Here is a 19,813-nt window from a genome sequence, read left to right on the forward strand (position 1 = left end):
CTGCTCACCTTCTTAGCCCACAGGACATAATCAGCATAATACTTTACTACATGTCAGTCATGAAATATCTTTCTTTGCATCAGCCGCGAAAAAGGTGTACTTCCAGCAGCAGAAGTATCCCAAGACTTGAACCAAAAAACATAATGTGGTAATGAGTTGATGAATGCTCTTTCCAAATTCTTTGGGAAGGGAGTAAACTCTAACGGTGTCAGCCCACCCTATTTGACAATTGTGCTTGTGAAATCTGGCTTTATTGCCTAAAAAGGTGCAGCACCACAAGCAGCAGGAGCATCATAAGATGATAAGCAAAAACACCATAATATGGTACCGAGAAGTGATGAACGCTCATCTTTACAAATTCCTTTGTTGTGGGAGTACCCTAACAGTGTCAGCTCACCATGTCTTGCAATTCTGCTAGCGAGCGAGCACTGCTGTTCTTTAAATGTGTTCTTTATTGCCTACAATGAGATTTCTATTATGAAACAATGATACAAGCATTTCAGGCACAATCACAAAACTATTTTCCTCGTACAAGTTTTTTGGATGTTTCAGCTCCTCCATCTGAATCTCTCAATCCTTTTCTGAAAACTAAATCGACAAAACTGGAGATTAATGTTACACTCGCACAGGAAACCCATGCAAATAAGTTGCTGGGAGCTGCTTTCTTCTTCTAGGCTACTCGAAAGCACAAGCAGGCTGAGCTAGCGCAGTGAACTCTTGCCGCTCCTTTTTAAATAGACAATCTAAAGAGTGTCCTCCAATTCATCTGGTAAGTATAGCTTCTCCATTGCCGACTGCCAAAAAAATAAGTACAAAGGGGCAAATTCATAAGATACCAGCATCAAAAGAAAATTTTTGGTGTTTCACAGCAAGAATAATTTGCACTGCATCAATTGAAGACCGCAGCAAGTTTGAATGGCTTCTGCATATTCATTTCTTGCATGCTATCGGCACCTTAATATTATCATTAAAAAAAAAAAAACTAACATGAGCAATCGAGATGAATACCTTAATGGTAGCAACATCAGCTGCAGGAGGCTTTAAATCCAAGGCAAGACCAAAATAGAACATTGCCTTCTCATGCATGTTAAGTCTCTTATAGATCTTGCCCATCAATGCATAGACACTGCTCTCACGAGGAGCGCACTCCTTCAGCTGCTCCAACTCTTTCAAAGCTTCATCAAATCTTTCAAGACTTGAAAGTATGTTAGCCTTCTGATACACAGGAAGTGGATTCTTCTTATCAGCTGAGATAGCCTTCTCCATAACCTCTAGGGCATCCTCATCTCTCTGCAAAAAATTTACAAACACGAAAGACATCGACATGAGTCTAGACAGAGCCTAAATATTCACTGAACAAGGAAGCATCATTGTAACTTAGACACAAACGCAACTCATTATGTGATGCTCGATGCCAAATCATAAGCAACAGACATAATGGGATGCAAAGGAAAATTGTAATATTAGGATTTTCAAAGTTTGATAAAGCATCAGAGCTAGACCTTCAGTGAATGCAGCGCCATTCCCAGATAGCACATAAGAACAGAGGAACGTGGGTTTATATGGAAAGCTTTTCGGAAATGATGCTCTGCAAACTCAAACTTCTCTTGGCGGAGGTACACAATCCCAAGACCATACCATGCGTTATAATGCCTTTCATCTACTTGAAGTGAGCTTTGGTAGCATTTTATTCCATTCTCAAAATCCTCCAGGGCAACATACCTGTTAACAGAAATTTAGGTCTAAGCCATACTTAAGCTGATGCAGTAAAGTAACAACTGGCATTTGCTACAAATGCCAAAATATCTATGGACAATATTATCAAAGTAGGGGGGAAAACGAGGAAGAATCCAGAAGGTAACAAGGAGCATACTCATGGCCACAAAGTGTGTGAGCATATGCAAATCTTGGGTCTAGATGCACTGCACGCTGGAAATTTTTCAGTGCAGTTTCATGATCATTCTGCCGGCCATAACAGTTTCCCATTGCACACCTGCATGTTCATTCCATTAAAAAAAACCGTTAAATAACCAAATTGTACTCTTTCTTTGAATCAAATGATGGTGACAAAAGAGAACAAAACCAGAACATGAAAGAAACACTTATCCTACGAAAGAAGAAACAAATTCCAAAACAGATGGCTGCTAAAGAATGTCAAAGAATATAAGTTAAATCATTTGATAGCAACATAGACTAAGCCACCTATACATGAGGCTGCTAGCAAGTCTAGCTTACAGAAACACCTTTTTCTTCACTAAAAAGAGATTCTGTGATGGCAACGGTTGCTGCAATAGAAGTGGCTGCAAACAGTAGTTACGGCAAATTGGGAACAATCACAATGCAAGCGGTTGAGGGTGAGACCATTATTAGGGCTGGCAAAAGTGATATGTTCCAGCTTACCCAACCCAGAACTGACCCACATAAGCCAAACAATTAGGATCATGGATCAGGTATGGATCAGGCATCCTTGACTTGCCAGCCAATCTAGGTGGTTTTGCATCAATAACTTCTGACACATCATGTCATGGCACCTTACAAAGTTCACAATTTTCAAGCTATTGGCTCGATACTAAACTTGTTCTTATACTGAGATTTAGAGTAAACAAAAACTTCTTTGGCCCCTCTACACTTAAGCCCCCCCACCCCGCGAAACCCCCAAAATTTTCTCCTAGAATTGGTCGGTCTTCTAACCAGCCTCATCGAACAGCAACACTGCCATCTATCAATACCATATCCCACCTATCAGCAGATTTCATCACGCTGGATCCATATGTCCCAATTAGGGCATACCTTTTTGGCTAGAAGACATCCCTAACATTTTTAACAAAGAATACATGCTATTTGTCTTTAAAACAACAATGAAATTTTGATTATTGATTGCATTTTTTAATACCATAATTGTTTATTGAACTATCGAAAATTTCTTTAGATTTCTCTTTATTCAGATAACTTAGATGAGCCCACAAGATCCAAGAACTTCATGCATTTCTTGCATGCAGGATATGACACAAGTTACATGGTGATTGATTATACAAATGATTAAAACCAGCAAGCATTTGACCTCATTTATAGAAGGACGTGTTCACCTTTTCTGTCTATGTAAATCCAAAATATTTGAGAGAACCTCAGCACCAAGACATTGTGCAACCCATATCTTTGACCTACTCTAATACGTTATTAAACACAAGACTTCCTATTCCAACAATTACTACATATATGTATCAAAGTTGTAACAAAATACTTTTGAACAAGTTTTCACTTTAAAGAAGAAAGCATACCAAGCTTGAGGTGATAATCGATCAACCGAGATAAGCTCCTGAGCAAGGTAACTTAACTTCATTTCCTCCTTCAAATGCTGCCAAAAAAGACAAGTGCAATAGTTAAATTATGAGATCACCTACCCAATTTACTGGGCTCCTTTTATTTATCCTATTTAAGTAAAAAATTATATCACTGATAGGAGTTAACAGATTAGACCAAATGGGAGATTTGGAGAAGAAACGCCTTCATAAGATCTTAACTCAATTAAAATAATCTGCTAACTCATTGGCCTGCCTACAATGTAATTTAGATGCCTCCACTAACATCATTACCAATCTACCTAAAATTACCCAAAAGGCCCCAGGAGGTTTTCTGTGACTGGCCCAAGCAATGATGTCTCCCAAATGTCCTTCCACAAAAGTTGCTATGAAAAGGCACAATATTGTCCAATGGTGCCTTGACATCTAATTCGTCACAAATGAGCAAACAATGACAGGCATTACTGAAAAAAAAAATCTACTCATTATGGTCCCTACAGATGTTACAATGAGCCATATTTGTTGATATGCTAAAATCAAAGTTGAGTAACCTCACTTGAGTTTTTTCAATAATAAGACCAGGATCTCGAGTGTGTTCGATCAATCTTATCCTTTCCAAGTTCGACATGCTGTCATACATTAAATCTGAAAAATCACTTGATGAAATTCCCTAATTGAATCTCATTTGCCCTAGAAAAAATGTACACGTTCTTCTAAGGTCACAACCAAGGCCTACCCATTAATCGTGTGAAATGACAGTACTCAGCTAGCCATATTACAATTAAGATAAAGAAGACGAGTGGGTTCCCAATCATTCATGCACATAAGCAAAATGTGAGCTAGACTTCCAAGCGGGTCACAATTTTTTTGATAGCAGTCACAAGTCAAGATGCTCTTATAAGCAACCAGTAAGATAAACCAGCTCCACCTATGTTCATCTTACTGACTTATAAATTAACCTAATGCTTCTAAGCATCCAAGATCTAAAGACAGCAAGAGTGATAAGAATTTTATCTAAGTCTTAAATGATGCTGATGAACTTCTCCTCTGTCCAATTGATTAGCAGGCTAAAATGTTCAGCATTTCATCAAAGAAAATACATTAGTAAAGCACAAACCAAGCACACATAAATACATGCATATTTGTGCAAGGTGTTTATGTTCACACAATGTGAAAAGAGAGAATTTTATACCCACTGCTACATTCAAACATGATGGTCACAAAATGAAAATTTAAAGCATCAGATATTGTCTATTACATCTTCAATGCCTATAAACAAAAGATTAGTATTATGAAGATCCCCTTGTTTATGCATCAAATTGTCACAACCAAAGCATTCCATCATGTCGTTAAAACTATTAACTGAGGATGATTATTGCATGGGCGAGGCATTTCCAGATTTTTTTTTCTTCAGGCATTTTGGACATTGTACATCATATGCGATGGTTTAAATTTTCATTTTACGCCCCCCCCCCCCCCCCCCCCCCGCGCAAAAAAAAAAAGGCATATCTGCATATGTTATGTTTATATGCATATATGTACATATATTTTGTGCATGTATATGTTTCTAAGTATATATATGATCAATAATACACACCATCCAAGAACTGATGTTGACTTACATAAAGAACAGTAGAGTAGATATCCATTCCCTCTAAAGTGTATGGTGACACCCGGCGCGCCAAATCGAAGAAGCGATCAGCCTCAAAATAATCTACCAATTCAAAATGTGCTTTACCTACCTGCATTGAACATTCTTAAATTCATAGATGTCTAAATCAGATAGATGCATAAAGTGTTAATATATACATATAATCCTGCTGTTCTGAAGGTCAAAAGAATGTGAACGCTCTTTCAGAAAGAGGTACAAATGGTTGTCACATAAAATGCATAATGGAATCTTGCAAGATGAAAATGATAACGGAAGGAGACTTGCAGCAAGGATGCCTCAGAAGACTATATATGGTCATAGTAATTCAACAATGTTCTTCCCAGTTCTCCAAGAAGGTCGAGGAATTACTATGCCAAATGTGCCTTGTGAATACCACAAATAAGACATTCAGTGAACTTGTAAATATATAAGACCAAATAATTTGGGCATTTTAACTCCATCACAATCTGATATCTTAATCTTCTCATCCAGTGTCTAATGAGTCGCATTGGTACCTGACTAACTCCCACTTTACAGTCTCAGAAAATGTCAATATGAAAAAATTAAATTGCCATTCAGAAGTTTATCCTTTTCTTAAACATGACTCATCCAGAAAATTTACTAGCATGCCTAGATGAATTTTCATCAAGAAGGTTAATTCACCTTTTTCCACCAATTCTTAAGCTGCTTTTGGATGTGGAGACAATGAAAGTATAGAAAGATGAATCAGCAGAAAAAAAGAAAAGAAAATTGAGTAATTTCTCATATTAAGCTTCATTAAAATATGGCAACAGTTCTGGAGAACATTCATAGTTACTAGCCATCAAATCAGCTCACATAGATAAAAGAAAGAAAAAAAATCCAAAAAACAGTTTTAAGAGGCAAAAGTACCTGGGATAGCACCCATCCAGTATTAAACTGATGTTGTGAAAGTCTTAGATAAACTTCCAGTGCTTCCTGTTCAAATCAGAAGTGTTGCTTAGATAATATGACATTTCCAAGAAAAGAAACATCTTCTCTGTGACAACATCACTAGCATACCTGGGATCTGTACAAACAGGAAAGCCTGTAACCTTCTCCAAGAGTCCGCAAGAGGCCCAAAAACTCCCGGATACCACTTGTCAGTCTTGAGTCATGTGCCAAAATTCCACAGCCCATCTTATCTTGCTCGAGGCATTTACCATCAGGTAAGGCTGACATAGAAGATGAAGTTGTTACTGTATTATCTGCACAGAAATCATCAAAAATCTGAGCCTCCCTACAAGTAGACAAATTTCCATAAAGTTTGTATTTGTGTTATTTATAGCAACCAAACAGAGAACATCAAAAGGATAATTAGGAAAAGATTGACATTGTGTGTAACAAAAACAACTAAAGCATAAAGTTTATGAGCTGAGGCAGCGACCAAATACACTCATGCAGAAAGCGTTACACGGAGACAGACGTGAGTCAAATATCTCTTTGTATCCAAGAGTATGATTTCCAAGAGGTAGAAATCTAGATATGAGGACTGGTTAATATTTAAAAATAAATAAATTAAGCTATACATGTCAATTTTTAAAAAAAAATGTGACTTTTTTTAAAAAAAAAAGATGATATTTGTCAAGGTGTTTCATCTTCTATAGATAATTGAGAAAGTGCATCTTTCTTGTTGAGTGCTAGCTTATTGCCCTGCACATACATCTATGAATGGTAACATAATAATGAGAGAGATAATTGCATCATAAATTCCATTAGCTCACTAGAATATCCACTTCTGTCAAACAGCATCAACAAATCTCTGATTAATATATCAAGTTCAAGAATTCAATTTAATACGCTATATGAGCTTCCTAGGACTATAATCAACTTCTCAGAATTGTGTTTGGCACCTTCATCAAAATTTTCATTAGCCCATGGTTGTCCCCTTCTAAGCGTCACAGAACGTAAGACTGTTGAATTTGTTTTTGATGATGATGATGAAGAATAGAGTCCTCCAAGATACTTAGCAGAAGAATGATTTGTTCCATTCCCTCCAAGTTGTGAGGCATTTGAGTTTGTATTGGCAGCTGCTTCACCAGAGAGTCTTGTACTTCGTCGAGGTCCTGAATCAGAAAATAATCTCCCCGATACCTGTGAAGAGGTGCATGGGTGAATTTTTTTTATAAAAAAAATGTTGATGAAGTATGTCTGAGAAAGATATTGCAAGCATCACAAGGAAGATGAACAATTTCAATATCTGGAATTTCAGAAGTTTCCCAAGTAAAAGAATAATTATCAGGAAGAGAAGGAAATAACACATGGTGCGGCAATCCACATTGCAGATAGAAAAATCCTATAACATAAAGAGAACAGACAGGACTATCTTCAGGCATAGAAAAAGACATGAGCATGAACCTGAGCATAAGCAACACATGCAGGACATGAACGAAGGGTCTTAACCCAAGTAGAACCATGAAATACTAAGACAGGACCACAACCAGTCTATCAAATTGATGACGGCAAAGATAAGCACGATCAAATTTCCATGCCCACAGAACAATGAAAATATAGTTTGCAGGATATGGCATGTGCAGAAAAAGATTTTTTTGAATAACGAAAAGCTGACAGTATGCAGATTCAGAAGGATTGCAAAGAGGATACAGATCAAAATAACATGGCATGAGCTGTGCAACAGAGACACCATAGCCAAAAAAATTCCAAATGTCTGAAAGATCTATAGGTCAAAATCTACTATGATAAACATTCTTGCTTCATGCTAGGATAAAAATGAAAACTCAGGAAGCATGTGGCAATGATAATGACTACACTATCCAACCAGAAAAATCAAGCAAACAAAACTATTGTCTCCCAAGGCAAAACAAACAATCTTATGTGTTACCACATTAACAAAAATAATTTCCTATCACAGTATCAGCATTGACTCTTTATGTGCTGTAAAGAAGTTACCCCTTGGTTTAATACATAACTTCAAGGGAATATCATACTATCCTACACAAGTAAGCATGTTAACTGGCAACTAACGTGATCTTCACTGTTCCATAATATAAAGTCATGTTCATGCATAAGCAACATTCGAAATCCAATAACATAAGCAGAGGATTGATTGTTCTACAGACAATACTAAATACATAAAAAAGCTTATTTCATGTAGTTCTGTAGTTTCCCTTCATTAACAGTCGAAATTCAAGTAAAAGAGATGAAACATGAATAAGAAAAAAAAAACCTTCCGTAGTTTCCCTTCATCCACAAACTTTCTCCTGGGGGCTTGAATTGCTGCATTTACGTTGGACTTCGTAGAGCCATCGCCACCAATTGCATTTAAGTATAGGTGTGCATTTCTACAAAGAGGTGGTGGAGCTACCCCAGATAGCTGTAGAAATAATGACAATATCAATGGTTAGCTTGCAGCAAAGTGTTACTTAAATTAGATCTGCTATTATAAAGGAAAATCATTTTTTATACTCTGACTCAAAGTGGAACAAAAACACTTCCTATGAAATAAACATCTCAGGACAGATGATGTTTTCTACTTCAAGTAGGGATTCAACTGAGCTGAGCCAATTCAAGCATCGGGCTGCTCATGCTCACATCAGCGTATTAAATAGCCATTCAAGCTCATCTTGAGCTCGAGCCGAGCTTCACATAATCTGCTCAAGCTTCGCTCGAGCGAAGATTTGAGCTGAGTTTCAGTGGAGCCAAGCTGAGCTTATCCACTGTTTTCGCATGGAAAATGTATTCAGGGTCAGCTTGCTTATAAGCTGTGCTCTGATATATGTTTGAGATCAGCTTGTTTCCTAGCTGAGCCGAGTTCAAACAAGCTATCAACGAAGCAAGCCCGAGCTGCCCATGAGCAGCTCAGATCATTTGCAGCCCTAACTTCAAGGACAGTCAAATGACAGGGACAATATAAAATTAAGATCATGAACTACATGGAAAGGGCAAGACTAATTCTCTTTTCTGACATCATGATAAGAAAAAGCATGAATGAATCTTCAACAGCATCTTCATTTTTTAGTAACAAAGAAGTAAAGAACACCTATTATAAGAGCATCTTGTTAAATTTAAACCAAATCAATATTTGCTATTTAGAGACAACTAGAAAATAGTTGTGTACAGCTAAGGTTTAAAACAATAGGCATTATAACAGTTTATGAGGCCTCCCATTACATTTATTATATACATCATGAATTTTGAAAATGCAAATGTTATTTTAGCTGTTATCCCATTATATGACAGGATTAATGGCTGCTATTTGGTATTTCACTATTTATCAGATTCAAAAAACTTTTTTTTGGAAAAAAAAACTGTGACAGCTCAAAGAATTATTTTCTTCTGCAAACAGTGACATTATCAACATATCAACATCCTTGCATGAAAGAACAGTTTAATAAATTTTCATTAAAGAAAATACTAGTGTATCTACGACTTGTATACGTTTTGCAACGTCTATATACGAAACTTCACAATCCTTTCTAAGGAAAAATGCAAATCCCCAATCAACTCTGTCATTGGCCATCCAAAGTTGAATACACAGCAACAGGAAAATGCATCATTGGTACCAATAATTGACACCATGTTCATGCTGTGAATGCAACTTCATGACAGTCTTATAAAGCCCATCTAGTGAAAAGGTTAGACGGGGCATTTTTCTTCATAATAATAAGCATCCGAAAAGGTTCAGACGTTTGCAGTTCCCTCAAATCCAGAAGGAAAGGGGAAAAGAAAGGAGATTCCCTCCCCTTAAACATGCTTTAGTAGGGCAGGTAAAATTATGGAAACCATCAAAATCAGTGATAACATTGCTTCAAAGCCTGGTGGCATGGGTTTCACTTTTCAGAGTTCCGGAGTCCAAGATTCTGAAGCATGATAGTATTAACAAGGAACGAATTAGGTTTCAACTGGAAGAGTAGCAAAAAAATGCCAGTCAATGTAAGTAATGTCTATCTCACTAAAATGGTGAAAAAAATAATAAAGCAGTGATTGACTTCCATGAACTGTAATATGATTTTACCAGTCCAAGAGAAAAGGTTCATGTAGCAATGTTTTAAGGAGATTGCATTGACCTGCGCAACTGCTGGAGGAGTGTAATACTGTGATATATTAGATGGCCCGCTAATTGTAGGATGCCCTGCTGCCATTACTGTGCCATGAGGATGACTCAGGGTCTCTCTTGTGTTGTTAGCATGCAGTTGTTTTGAGTGCCTTGGACTTGTATCCCCTGAGCCCAATGCCATACTAGAAGGTAGACTTTGATACTCAGTGCCAATGGTCAAGTTCTGAGAACTTGATTCAGATAACTGCTGCTGCTGGACACGAAAAGCAGCCGCATCATTAAAATATTCACTTGCCTCTTCTGCAGCACCTGGACAAAATGATCACCCATGTTTCCATGCAAAACCATGACATAAATTTCACTTACGATGAAGAAGTAGTTTTTGGAGTTAATTCAAGAATATTCGAGAAGTTTGGAGCGGAAGAACAATATATTAGCTTAATATAGACAGGAACCAAAGGCAATAAACTCATACAAATCAATAATTCTCCACAAAAAAGCATGCCCAATATGAATGTGCATAATGGCCAAATACAGACAAGATATTTTTTTAATTACAAATGATAAATATCACTAAAACTGAATGGATGCACTTGCATCAGACAAGATGTGGCCCAACTCAAGGTTAATAGGCACCATATCATATCAATATCCATGTCAAGCATGTCACTGCTGCTCCTTGACCTCCATGGAGAATTATCTCCAAAGTTCCCACTCTAGATTTTCTCAAATAATAACAAGAGTGCAATAGATTACAAACTGGCAAAAAAAAGAAAAGAAAAAAAAGGTAAAATGACACAGATATGCACAAATATTAGTACACATTCGAAAAGCCCAAAGTTACCAGTATAAAGTTATCATTCTACTAAGTCCACATAAGCATCCACCACACTGACCTAGTATACACAGTTCCTCGTATGCAGCCCATAAAAGAGGATCTATGCCCAAAGCTTGCACAAAGTGGTCAACTGCACATGTCCTCCTACCAGTGTACCTAAAGGGGCAAAAAAAGAATGGCAACTTAAAGCTTAAAACATGACTACAAACTTATATGACAACGAAAAATAATGAGCAAGTGACATGTAGTTATCTTTCCAAGAACAAAATGTCAATATTGCAAGTGCAATTATTACAGGAAAAAGGGAAAGAAATGATGGACCATATCACACCGATATGGCATGAGGACACGGCCAAAGTTACATTTCAAAATCACAAACAATTGATATATTCAAATATTACCAAAGAAAATAATTATTATCTTACCATGATCTCTAAACTTTTCCAAACAAGTCCAATAAAATCATTGAAAACTTTTTGTGTCAAAGCAGGAATTGAGCATTTCATTTTAGTCTCCAAGTCTTCATTATTTTAAAATCATCCATCATGATCTGAAAGAAGCTATTCAAGAAACAGTTATATACATTTCCACACCCATGCAGATTTTAGTATATTTAAAAACATTTTAGTATTGCATCATATAATGACAATTACACACAACATGAAAAATTTAGCACCTACAAAAGGTCGTTGTAAACCAAATCACAGTCTCTGGGTGGGCATTAAAAGATATCATTTTATGCCCTGTATTGGATGAATCAAAAGCTCTAGACTTACATAAGTTTTAAGAGTGGGATCTCCATAGATAATGCCTCAGAATAAAAGCCAGCAAAGACAAGTCAAGAATATGATTTTGATGATATAGTCTATAAATCCATACCATGCAGTTGTAGAGGACCAAAGAATCGATCTAACATCCTGTTTAGGGATGATGTTCAACCTTCTAGAGATGAAATGTTAAATTGTGATGTTTTAAGCTTCTTGGTTCATTTTTACTCTCTATACTGACTGAAACATGTCAAGGAACTTATAGCATTGAAATGATATAGGTAAACTGCCTATTCAAAGTTAAATTGCATCTCAAACCCAACCATTATGTGAGCCTGCCAGTGTTCACGAACCTGACATAAGAATCAGATTCATACACGTCTAAGTGACTTACTTGGCAAGAAAAGAAAAAAGGGATAAGGACATGTAGAAAAAAAAAACTAAAATATATACATCTAAATATCTTATAAAAGGATATATTAAAAGATATTATTTGTTAAGGTCTTCTTATATGCATGTTTCTCATCCAAACATGGAAGTTAGCTTAAATATTTTGGAAAAATGACAATTTGTAAAATTATTTTACCATGTACATTCTTAACCATCTCTGAAAAAGAACAAAACCTCACTTTAACCATTATCATAGTGCATCAAGCCAAGGTTCCCAAAACTGGTACTGGGTGATGTGCCTGTCACAAACCAGATTGGTACTAAGGCTGCAAATGGGTCGGGTCGACCCGGGACCCGACCCGACCCGACCCGCTTTAGACCCGACCCGATCCGAATTTTAGGACCCGCGGGGCCGGGTCGGGTCCTAAATTTAGACCCGATCTATTTTTCGGGTCGGGTCGGGTCCACCCAATCTTGATCCGGGACCCGACCCGACCCGTTACTATATAAAGCTAAATGCCTAAATCCTGCCTTCTCGCCTTCGGCCGCCCACGTGGTCCTACTCAGGCGCCGTACTGCATTCTCCAGTCCACTGTCCATTCTCCATCAGTCCGTCGTTGTCCGTCTCCATTCTCTCGATCTCTTCTCTAGAGACTTCTTCCCTGGACGCTGGTTCTCTTCCCCTGTTCCACTTACCATCCGATCTTTCATCCTTGAGGGTTTTGAGGTTCTTCGGTTCTTCCATCCACCGATCACTATAGGTACTCCATGAGTCTGTCCATCTCTATTCTCTTCTCTAGCAACTTCTTCTCTGGTTCTCCGCCACATTCCATCTAGTCTTTGAGGGTTTTGAGGTTCTTCAGTTCTTCCATCCACCGACCCCCGTTCCTTAGGGTTTCCAGGTTTTCTTCTATTGACTAAACTACTAGCCCACCCATTCACACCTTTGCCGCTTCCATCAACTGATCAACCAACTCCGAGCGGTGAGAGCCTGAAATCTTGCTGCATGGGAAAGATTGACCTCTAAGGCTCTAAATCCCTCTAGATCGACAGACTCCGAGCTTCTTTCCTCAACGATCTAGTCTTCCTCAAACCCTAACTCCCTCAAAAGTTAAAACCTCCATCAGCTTCTTCAAGATACCTCATCTCAAAGACTAAAACCCTTTCTATTCCGATTTCTCTCCTCTGTCTCTTGATTTTCCATCCTTTCAGCAAGAACTAGAGAATCTCCAAGGAAGAGAAGAAGAAGATGCACGGTAAGATCAACTTCTTTTTTATTTTTCATCTTTTTATATTTTTTCTCTCTCTTTTTTTTTCTCAATATAGTTTTGATTTGCTCGATCTACTGCAGTGTGGTGTGGATCCCTCTGCGAAGAAAGACTGGTAAGAGTGGTGCTGCAGCAGCCACTGTGGCTCCTTCCATTTCCACTGCCCTGCAGCCCAAAAAACCAAAAGAAAAAGCTAAGCCACTATCTCTTTTTTTTTTTTAGTTCGTTTTCTCTTAAAAAAATAATCTTACTATTTATGAAAATGTTAATTAATTAATTTGAGTTTTTTACCCGATTTCGGATGGGAAAGGGGAGGGGGGCCGCCCATATCTTTAGCCGTCCCATCATCATTAAGGGCGACATGATATTCGCCACGTGTCATAGATGCCATTTACCCGGACCCGACCAGATCCGGACCCGACCCGACCCGAATGACCCATCGGGGTAGGTATGGACCCGACCCGACCCGATCCGTTTTTCAACCGGGTCGGGTCTGGGTCCAAAATTAGGACCCGAACATGCAACCGGGTCGGATCGGGGTCACCTAGGACCCGACCCAACCCGACCCATTTGCAGCCCTAATTGGTACAGTACTTTACCGCACTAATATAAAATACGCTGCTCAAGAGTCGATACTCTTACCAAGAGAGAGATGAGGGGGGGAGGAAAGAGGGAGGAAGGTCAGCAAAGGACCGAAGAGGGCTTTTGACAAAGGTGAATGACTAAGGCGATTGGCGAACGCAACCGAAAAGAGTGTTTTGACGAGGCAGTTCGGCATGGGTGACTGACAGAGGAGCTGCTCAAGGTCAGCAGCGGCAACATCAGAGTAAAGAAGGGGGTTAGTATTTCGAAGATGAGAAAATGAGAGAGATTAGGACTCATGAGGTGGGGGGATTTCATATTAAAATACTGGTTTATCCCAGGTTGATCAAATAGAACCAGTCCAAACCAAGTGGAACCAACCAATCCCACTCAATTTGAACTCGTTCCAACCAATTCTGGCTCTACCTCAAACCAACCCTGCATACCTATCTGGTTACACACCGGTTTGGTTCGTATGACCCGAACCGAGCGATTCTAATCGGTATTGCAAACCTTGAATCAAACTCATTGTTGGAGTCAACTCTCTACAATTTCTAAAAATTGAAATTGAGAAATATCTATAAGTATTTAAGTTTTCGATGCGTATCTGACACAGATGTATCCAACAGGGATTCTAGGGGCTTGATGCAAGTGTCCAAGTAACACAAGGGCCTACACAAGATGTTGATAGATTGCTAGGCTTGTGCTTTGATTTGCTAGAGGAAAGTTCTTACAAGATTATCAATCTACATGAAAGTTGATTCAAATAGAATAGATATGTAAGAATGTATTAGAGCACACTATAACAGAAAATATACAAATTTAGTTATTGAAATTTAATCTCGTATTCACATTCAGTATAGTTCAGCGAAATAACAATTCAAGATTTTGAACACATTATCAGTCGATCAGTTCAAGCATCCTCGAGCAAGAATGTATCAAAGCATCACCAGCATATACTACAATATTTCATCAGAGAATTTCTAAATCCAAATAAAGTACTAGAAAAGTATTACAACAATGTTACTTCATCCTCTAGTTTCCAACAAGTAGCATATCCTATCTATTAACAACATATCCCTCAATTGAAAACTAAAAGACAATATGAAAGTACATGACATCCAGCATGTCTGTCAATCATGAGAATCTGCACAGAGTCAATCATGATATGACTATCTTATCTATTTATCTTTTCCCTATCAATATCATACATAACCACCTCAATAGTATCCAAATAACTTGGTAAAGGGAAAAAGAGTACCAGAGTACAACCTACAAACTACAAAGACCAGCAGTAAATTGATGCACAGACAAAGCATAGTAGATAGGAGAATGCTAATGACACTATGCACTAAAGATCTTTCCACGAGAGAACTATCAGTAGTTATTTCAACTACCATTATTATTTAAAGTGCAATAATAAACTTGATCTTAGTTGTGGATATGGAGCACATGATTTACATAATAAAAAAGGTGTCATATAGTCTCAAGTTTAGAATAATCATATGCAATTGATAATATTAGATTGAAGAAAACTGGAAACCTATAAATGAGACCAAGAAGATAGTGGCCTGCTGCTCCATTTGGAACCTGCGTAGAGGAAGAAAACAGAAACAAGAGTCATTCTTTTGCACATGCTGATATGAAGCTGGATGTTACAAAAGCCAAAGGAGTGGTCAACTGAAGTGAAAGTGAACCAAATAAACAGCAACGAGCCAATGCACACTCAAACCCCTCCAGTCTCCAGTTAAGTAGATAAAGTCAAACGCGCACAGTATACATTATAATAACAAAGCACAAAATATTTCAACAGGAGGTCCAGAGCAACTGCTAGATTGCTACTCTAAAAACATAAAGATAGTGATCATTGCTGATTTTAAATTTTGGTTCAGCCAAATAGAAATTTAACAGCACTATAACTGCATGATTCTCGAAAAAGAGAGAAAATTATTCAATGATCATATTTTTGGTTCTCTTTTAGATATAGTACTATTTTTTTATATATAATGAAATAATCAACACAAGAGTATACTCTAGGTAAGGCATTATAGTACAAATTGCCAGTAAAAGTTCAGGCCTCCCAACTACTTAACAAAATATTCTACACAATATTTGATCATTTTAATTAAATGGATTACAAAAGTGTGGCACTCCTAATAGCATCCTTAATATAATCAGAGCTGTACCTTATGCTTCTAAGGATGTCATCCTCCACCAGTCCAAGAAGGGAACTTGGTTAATTTATCTTCCCATAATATATACGTGATGGAAGTTTGATTGTGCTCTTCCAGGAGTTCCAATGAGGCCTAGCGTTGCTAGACTGAGGTGCTACTTAAGTATCTGACGAAATAACATTGTTACAATCTCCAATATATCATGTGTACTCCAAGCCTATGGAGCTCAACCTAGTTCCCACATTGCTACAAGGCTAAATAGCTAGAATTTTCCACCTAGGGTGAAGCACCTGCTTTGAAATCTGTCAAAAATCATTTCCTGTACCCACATTTTCCTTGCTCTAAATTTTTTAGAATAGCACTTCAATGCTCCTGCACTTGAATTAATTTTCTCACATACTCTATACAGGTAACCAAGCTAAAGATTTATCCTGTCAAATACAACATTTGTTAGCTACTATTGCCATTCTATTTTCAGTTCATTACATGGAATAAGGCCACAATTCAATAGATTAGAACTGAATTTGTTTCCTTATGTGTTTCTCCCATTCATGAATGCTCGAACGGCCCAGATGCTCAATACATTCATTACTGCACGAGTGCTATCATTTACTAGCGTTCATGTGAAATACTAGACTATTGCAGATTCTGATGTGTTTCTACCTATATTATTTCTTATTTCACAACTTTCTGGTTTAATGAATGAACGGATAGTAAACCATTATGGCTAAGTTCAATCATCTGTATTCAGGAGAATTCCATACCTCTGCATTAGGCTCATTGGCTGGACACAGTGCTGCTTCAGCTTCACGAAGAAGATTCATCTGAAAGCATGACATTGCAAACAAGTAGCGGGACTGAGGCATTTTTGACCCTTCATATCATTAAGAACAAAAGGAGAATGAGATTGTTGAACAAGCATAACTTCCAACTGCAAGCAGCACCTCAAGAAACAAGATAGAGAAGTACATTATTGTAAAAGACCAAGCCTTTCAATACGCACATAAGAACACAGATATCTACTGAAGTTACAATCACAAGTTGCATTAAGAATTTGCCACCCATGCCACTGACCCAATACCCATTCAATTTGATCAGAACACCATTCTCTCCCATATTACAGCATAATGGTCAAAAGCATGAACAGATTGAAACTAATCAAACTACATGGGTACACAGACCATATTTACCGACCATGGACCGCCACTTGCATGAGCGAAATACCAATGGTTAAGTTATTTGCTCAACTGGTGCATTGTCAAATACCTTGATAAGTAAAGTGTCCAAGACGACATTACATGTGTAGCTTACCTTTCAAAATATGGTATGCGCAATAAGCCTGGTTGTTTCTCAGATAACAAGTGGCCAGCAGTTGCAAATTAAGCTGCATTCAAAAGTTTCCACCGGAATAATCAGTACAGACACTCCAACAAAAAGATCAAGAACTCCCAATGAATTAGCCTAGTAAAAACCCTAACTTGCAGTGAGAACTCAAATTAACATCCCTTCAAATTACAAAATTCCGGCAATTTCCAACGAAAACCAGAACAGAAATAACCCCAGGTATCAAACACAAAAAACTCTTCGGCTTCGAAATCAAAAATCTCGCTTTTCTTCTTTTGCACACCCAAAAATTCACAATTTTCTTCAGAAACCATAATTTTCTCCAAGAAATTTCATAAAACTCCACGAAACGATCTAAAAGCAGCGGGAGCTCCAGAGCAAGAAATCACAAGAACCGAAAGATCTCAAACAGCGGGAGCTCCAGAGCAAGAAATCACAATAACCCGAAGATCTCAAACAGCGACCGATCATCCCAAAAGTAAAGAAAAGAAAAGATCTAAAAAAGAAAAGGTAGCGAGCGAACAAAAAGAGATCGGGAGGCCGGCCAAACCTCGGAGGGGAACTCGGCACAGAGGCGCTCGCAGAGGAAAATGGCGTTTCGATTCATGAAGAGGCGGAGACTGCTCTGAACTCGATCCACCATTAGGGTTTCCATGGCTCCTCTCTCTTTCTCTCTCTCGCTCGCTCGCTCGCTCTCCCTTCTCTCTGAGATCCCTCTGGGCTTCTTCTTCTTGTCTCCGGGGAAGAGAGGAAGAAAAGAAGGGAGGAGCGAGGAGGAAGATGCCGAGAGCTTGTTCGCACCAGGGGAAGGAAGTGGGAGGCTCTGGATTTGGGGGTTCTTCGCCGAATTCGAATCGATTTAAAAATGATCCGTTCATGAGAATCGGTTCGGACCGTCTGATCGTGGGATTTCTTTCGGTCCGATAACATGATGACCGTTGGATCTGAAAGTTTCGATCCGTGGATGGGTCTGGGGTTCGAGATCCAGCGCTTGGGGACCGTCGAATGGATGGGTATTAGGGGGCTATTCGCATGGCCAGGGAGGAGGAACGTTGTTTGATTGCTTTTGTTTTCGTGTGCGTGTACACTGTTTCAAAAATTTAGCCGCGCAATAGGTTGAGAAAAAAAACGAAATTGACTTCTACTCGTGCTTTGCATTCAGTGCTATATTCTTAATTTCGCTGCTTGCGTGCAAAGATACGGTGAGAGAGAGAAGAGGTGCATGAGGTGGTAGCTCAATGAAACTGGGCCTTTACTTTTACCTGCACAGTCCGAATTCGAAATGCATGGGCGTCAATTAAATATAGAGACCGTATGCTTTCCACTCGGACACATAGGGTGGGAAGATTTATTGGTCCGCTGATAGCCTCGGTGGTGCCGGATATAACGTACTCACACGAAGAGGTCGTGCCGAAGCCCAGAGAGATAGCCGAGCCGATCTTATGGGTGAAAAGGATATGAATAAAAACAGCCGGCGTGCCCAACACACGGTCAGTTCTGCCCGCATCAAACATTATCCAGGCGGAGTGAGGGCCTATTATGGTTTGCTACGCGGGGATGGGCTTGTCCCTTTCTCCTCTTCCCCTTTATCCTATTTTAAAATGATCGTTTAGTCGGAAGATTTAAATAATATGAAATGGATGCAAAGAAAGAATTGCATAAATGAATATTTACTAAAAAAAGAATTTCATGAGAAATTAAGCTTTAAGTTTTCTTTTTATTTTTTTGTAAAATGAAAAATTACATTAAAATGTTTATTTTCTTAGTAGATGTAATTTATTTTTCTTGTTTAGATTTGCAGCAAAGGTGTTAAATTTTGTTTTTGTTTTTTGTAAAATGAAAAATTACATGAAAATGTTTATTTCCTTGGTAGATGTAATTTATTTTTTTGCTTTCGATGTGCAGCAAAGATGTTTATGCCAACATATGGAAAGCAATTTATGATTTTCTATTTTAAGTTACTGAATCTTGGCTATAAATAACAACACTATATTGAAGTTTTACTGATAACGGTGATAAAAGTGAAAGCACTCTCTTTTCCTATTTTTTTAAAAAAATAACAAAGAAAAGAGCTAATGTGCTGATGGTTGTCAATTTTTTTCCTATTTTTTATTTTTAAAGATAAAACTATGAAATCTGATGCAATGAAAATGTTTGATAAAATATAATTTTCCTAATTTATTCAGAGAGTATAAGTGAAAATTTTTACTTATATTATTTCTAAAATAATTTTTAGAGTCATGAAATCAAATCGAATCTCAGCTCCTATAATTTATTTCTCTCTCCAGTCTTTAGCGACTACTACCGCGATGTTTCCACACTCACCTACTTCACCGAGAAGTTTCTCTCTATTTCTTCATCCCGCCTCTTCCACCTCACCATTCTCTCAATCAATAACAACTCTTCTGCCAATAGTAAAATCAATAGCTTTGACAGCAACAACATCCCGCATCGCGGAGAAATAT

At 38.0% G+C, this 19,813-nt stretch overlaps 1 protein-coding gene and 1 long non-coding RNA gene across 3 annotated transcripts; one reads left to right on the forward strand and one right to left on the reverse strand.

Annotated features, from left to right (window-relative positions):
• Window positions 1-322: 322 nt before the first annotated feature.
• On the reverse strand, window positions 323-18,179 carry LOC103718414 (cell division cycle protein 27 homolog B). 2 transcript variants are annotated; one of them, XM_039128118.1, is made up of 16 exons: window positions 17,899-18,179; window positions 17,316-17,388; window positions 16,769-16,878; window positions 15,374-15,420; window positions 10,882-10,979; window positions 9,996-10,285; window positions 8,156-8,302; window positions 6,822-7,062; window positions 5,992-6,176; window positions 5,842-5,907; window positions 4,922-5,041; window positions 3,279-3,355; window positions 1,874-1,993; window positions 1,503-1,722; window positions 1,009-1,290; window positions 323-794 (listed from the first exon to the last, which is right to left on the reverse strand). In XM_039128118.1, exons 1-16 carry the CDS (start codon window positions 18,001-18,003, stop codon window positions 744-746), a joined length of 2,232 nt encoding a protein of 743 aa, XP_038984046.1. In that variant the 5' UTR covers window positions 18,004-18,179; the 3' UTR covers window positions 323-743. The 2 variants fall into 2 exon arrangements, with proteins under 2 accessions (XP_038984046.1, XP_038984041.1); XM_039128113.1 differs by having other exon boundaries at window positions 9,996-10,294.
• On the forward strand, window positions 12,414-13,443 carry LOC120111321. Its single transcript, XR_005512501.1, has 2 exons — window positions 12,414-13,236; window positions 13,332-13,443. It is a non-coding gene; the product is annotated as an uncharacterized LOC120111321 (long non-coding RNA).
• Window positions 18,180-19,813: the final 1,634 nt, after the last annotated feature.

Source organism: Phoenix dactylifera, chromosome 1 (genome assembly GCF_009389715.1).
Source record: "Phoenix dactylifera cultivar Barhee BC4 chromosome 1, palm_55x_up_171113_PBpolish2nd_filt_p, whole genome shotgun sequence".
NCBI lineage: Eukaryota > Viridiplantae > Streptophyta > Magnoliopsida > Arecales > Arecaceae > Phoenix > Phoenix dactylifera.

Bases quoted from the DNA above. Each gene is read 5' to 3' on its own strand.
- LOC103718414 (XM_039128113.1), bottom strand. From the start codon at position 18,003: ATGGAAACCCTAATGGTGGATCGAGTTCAGAGCAGTCTCCGCCTCTTC. The intron at 8,303-9,995 runs GTCAATGCAATC...TTATTTCTACAG, and splicing joins CTCCTCCAGCAGTTGCGCAG to CTATCTGGGGTAGCTCCACC. The intron at 5,042-5,841 runs GTACTTTTGCCT...TGTTCAATGCAG, and splicing joins CTGGATGGGTGCTATCCCAG to GTAGGTAAAGCACATTTTGA.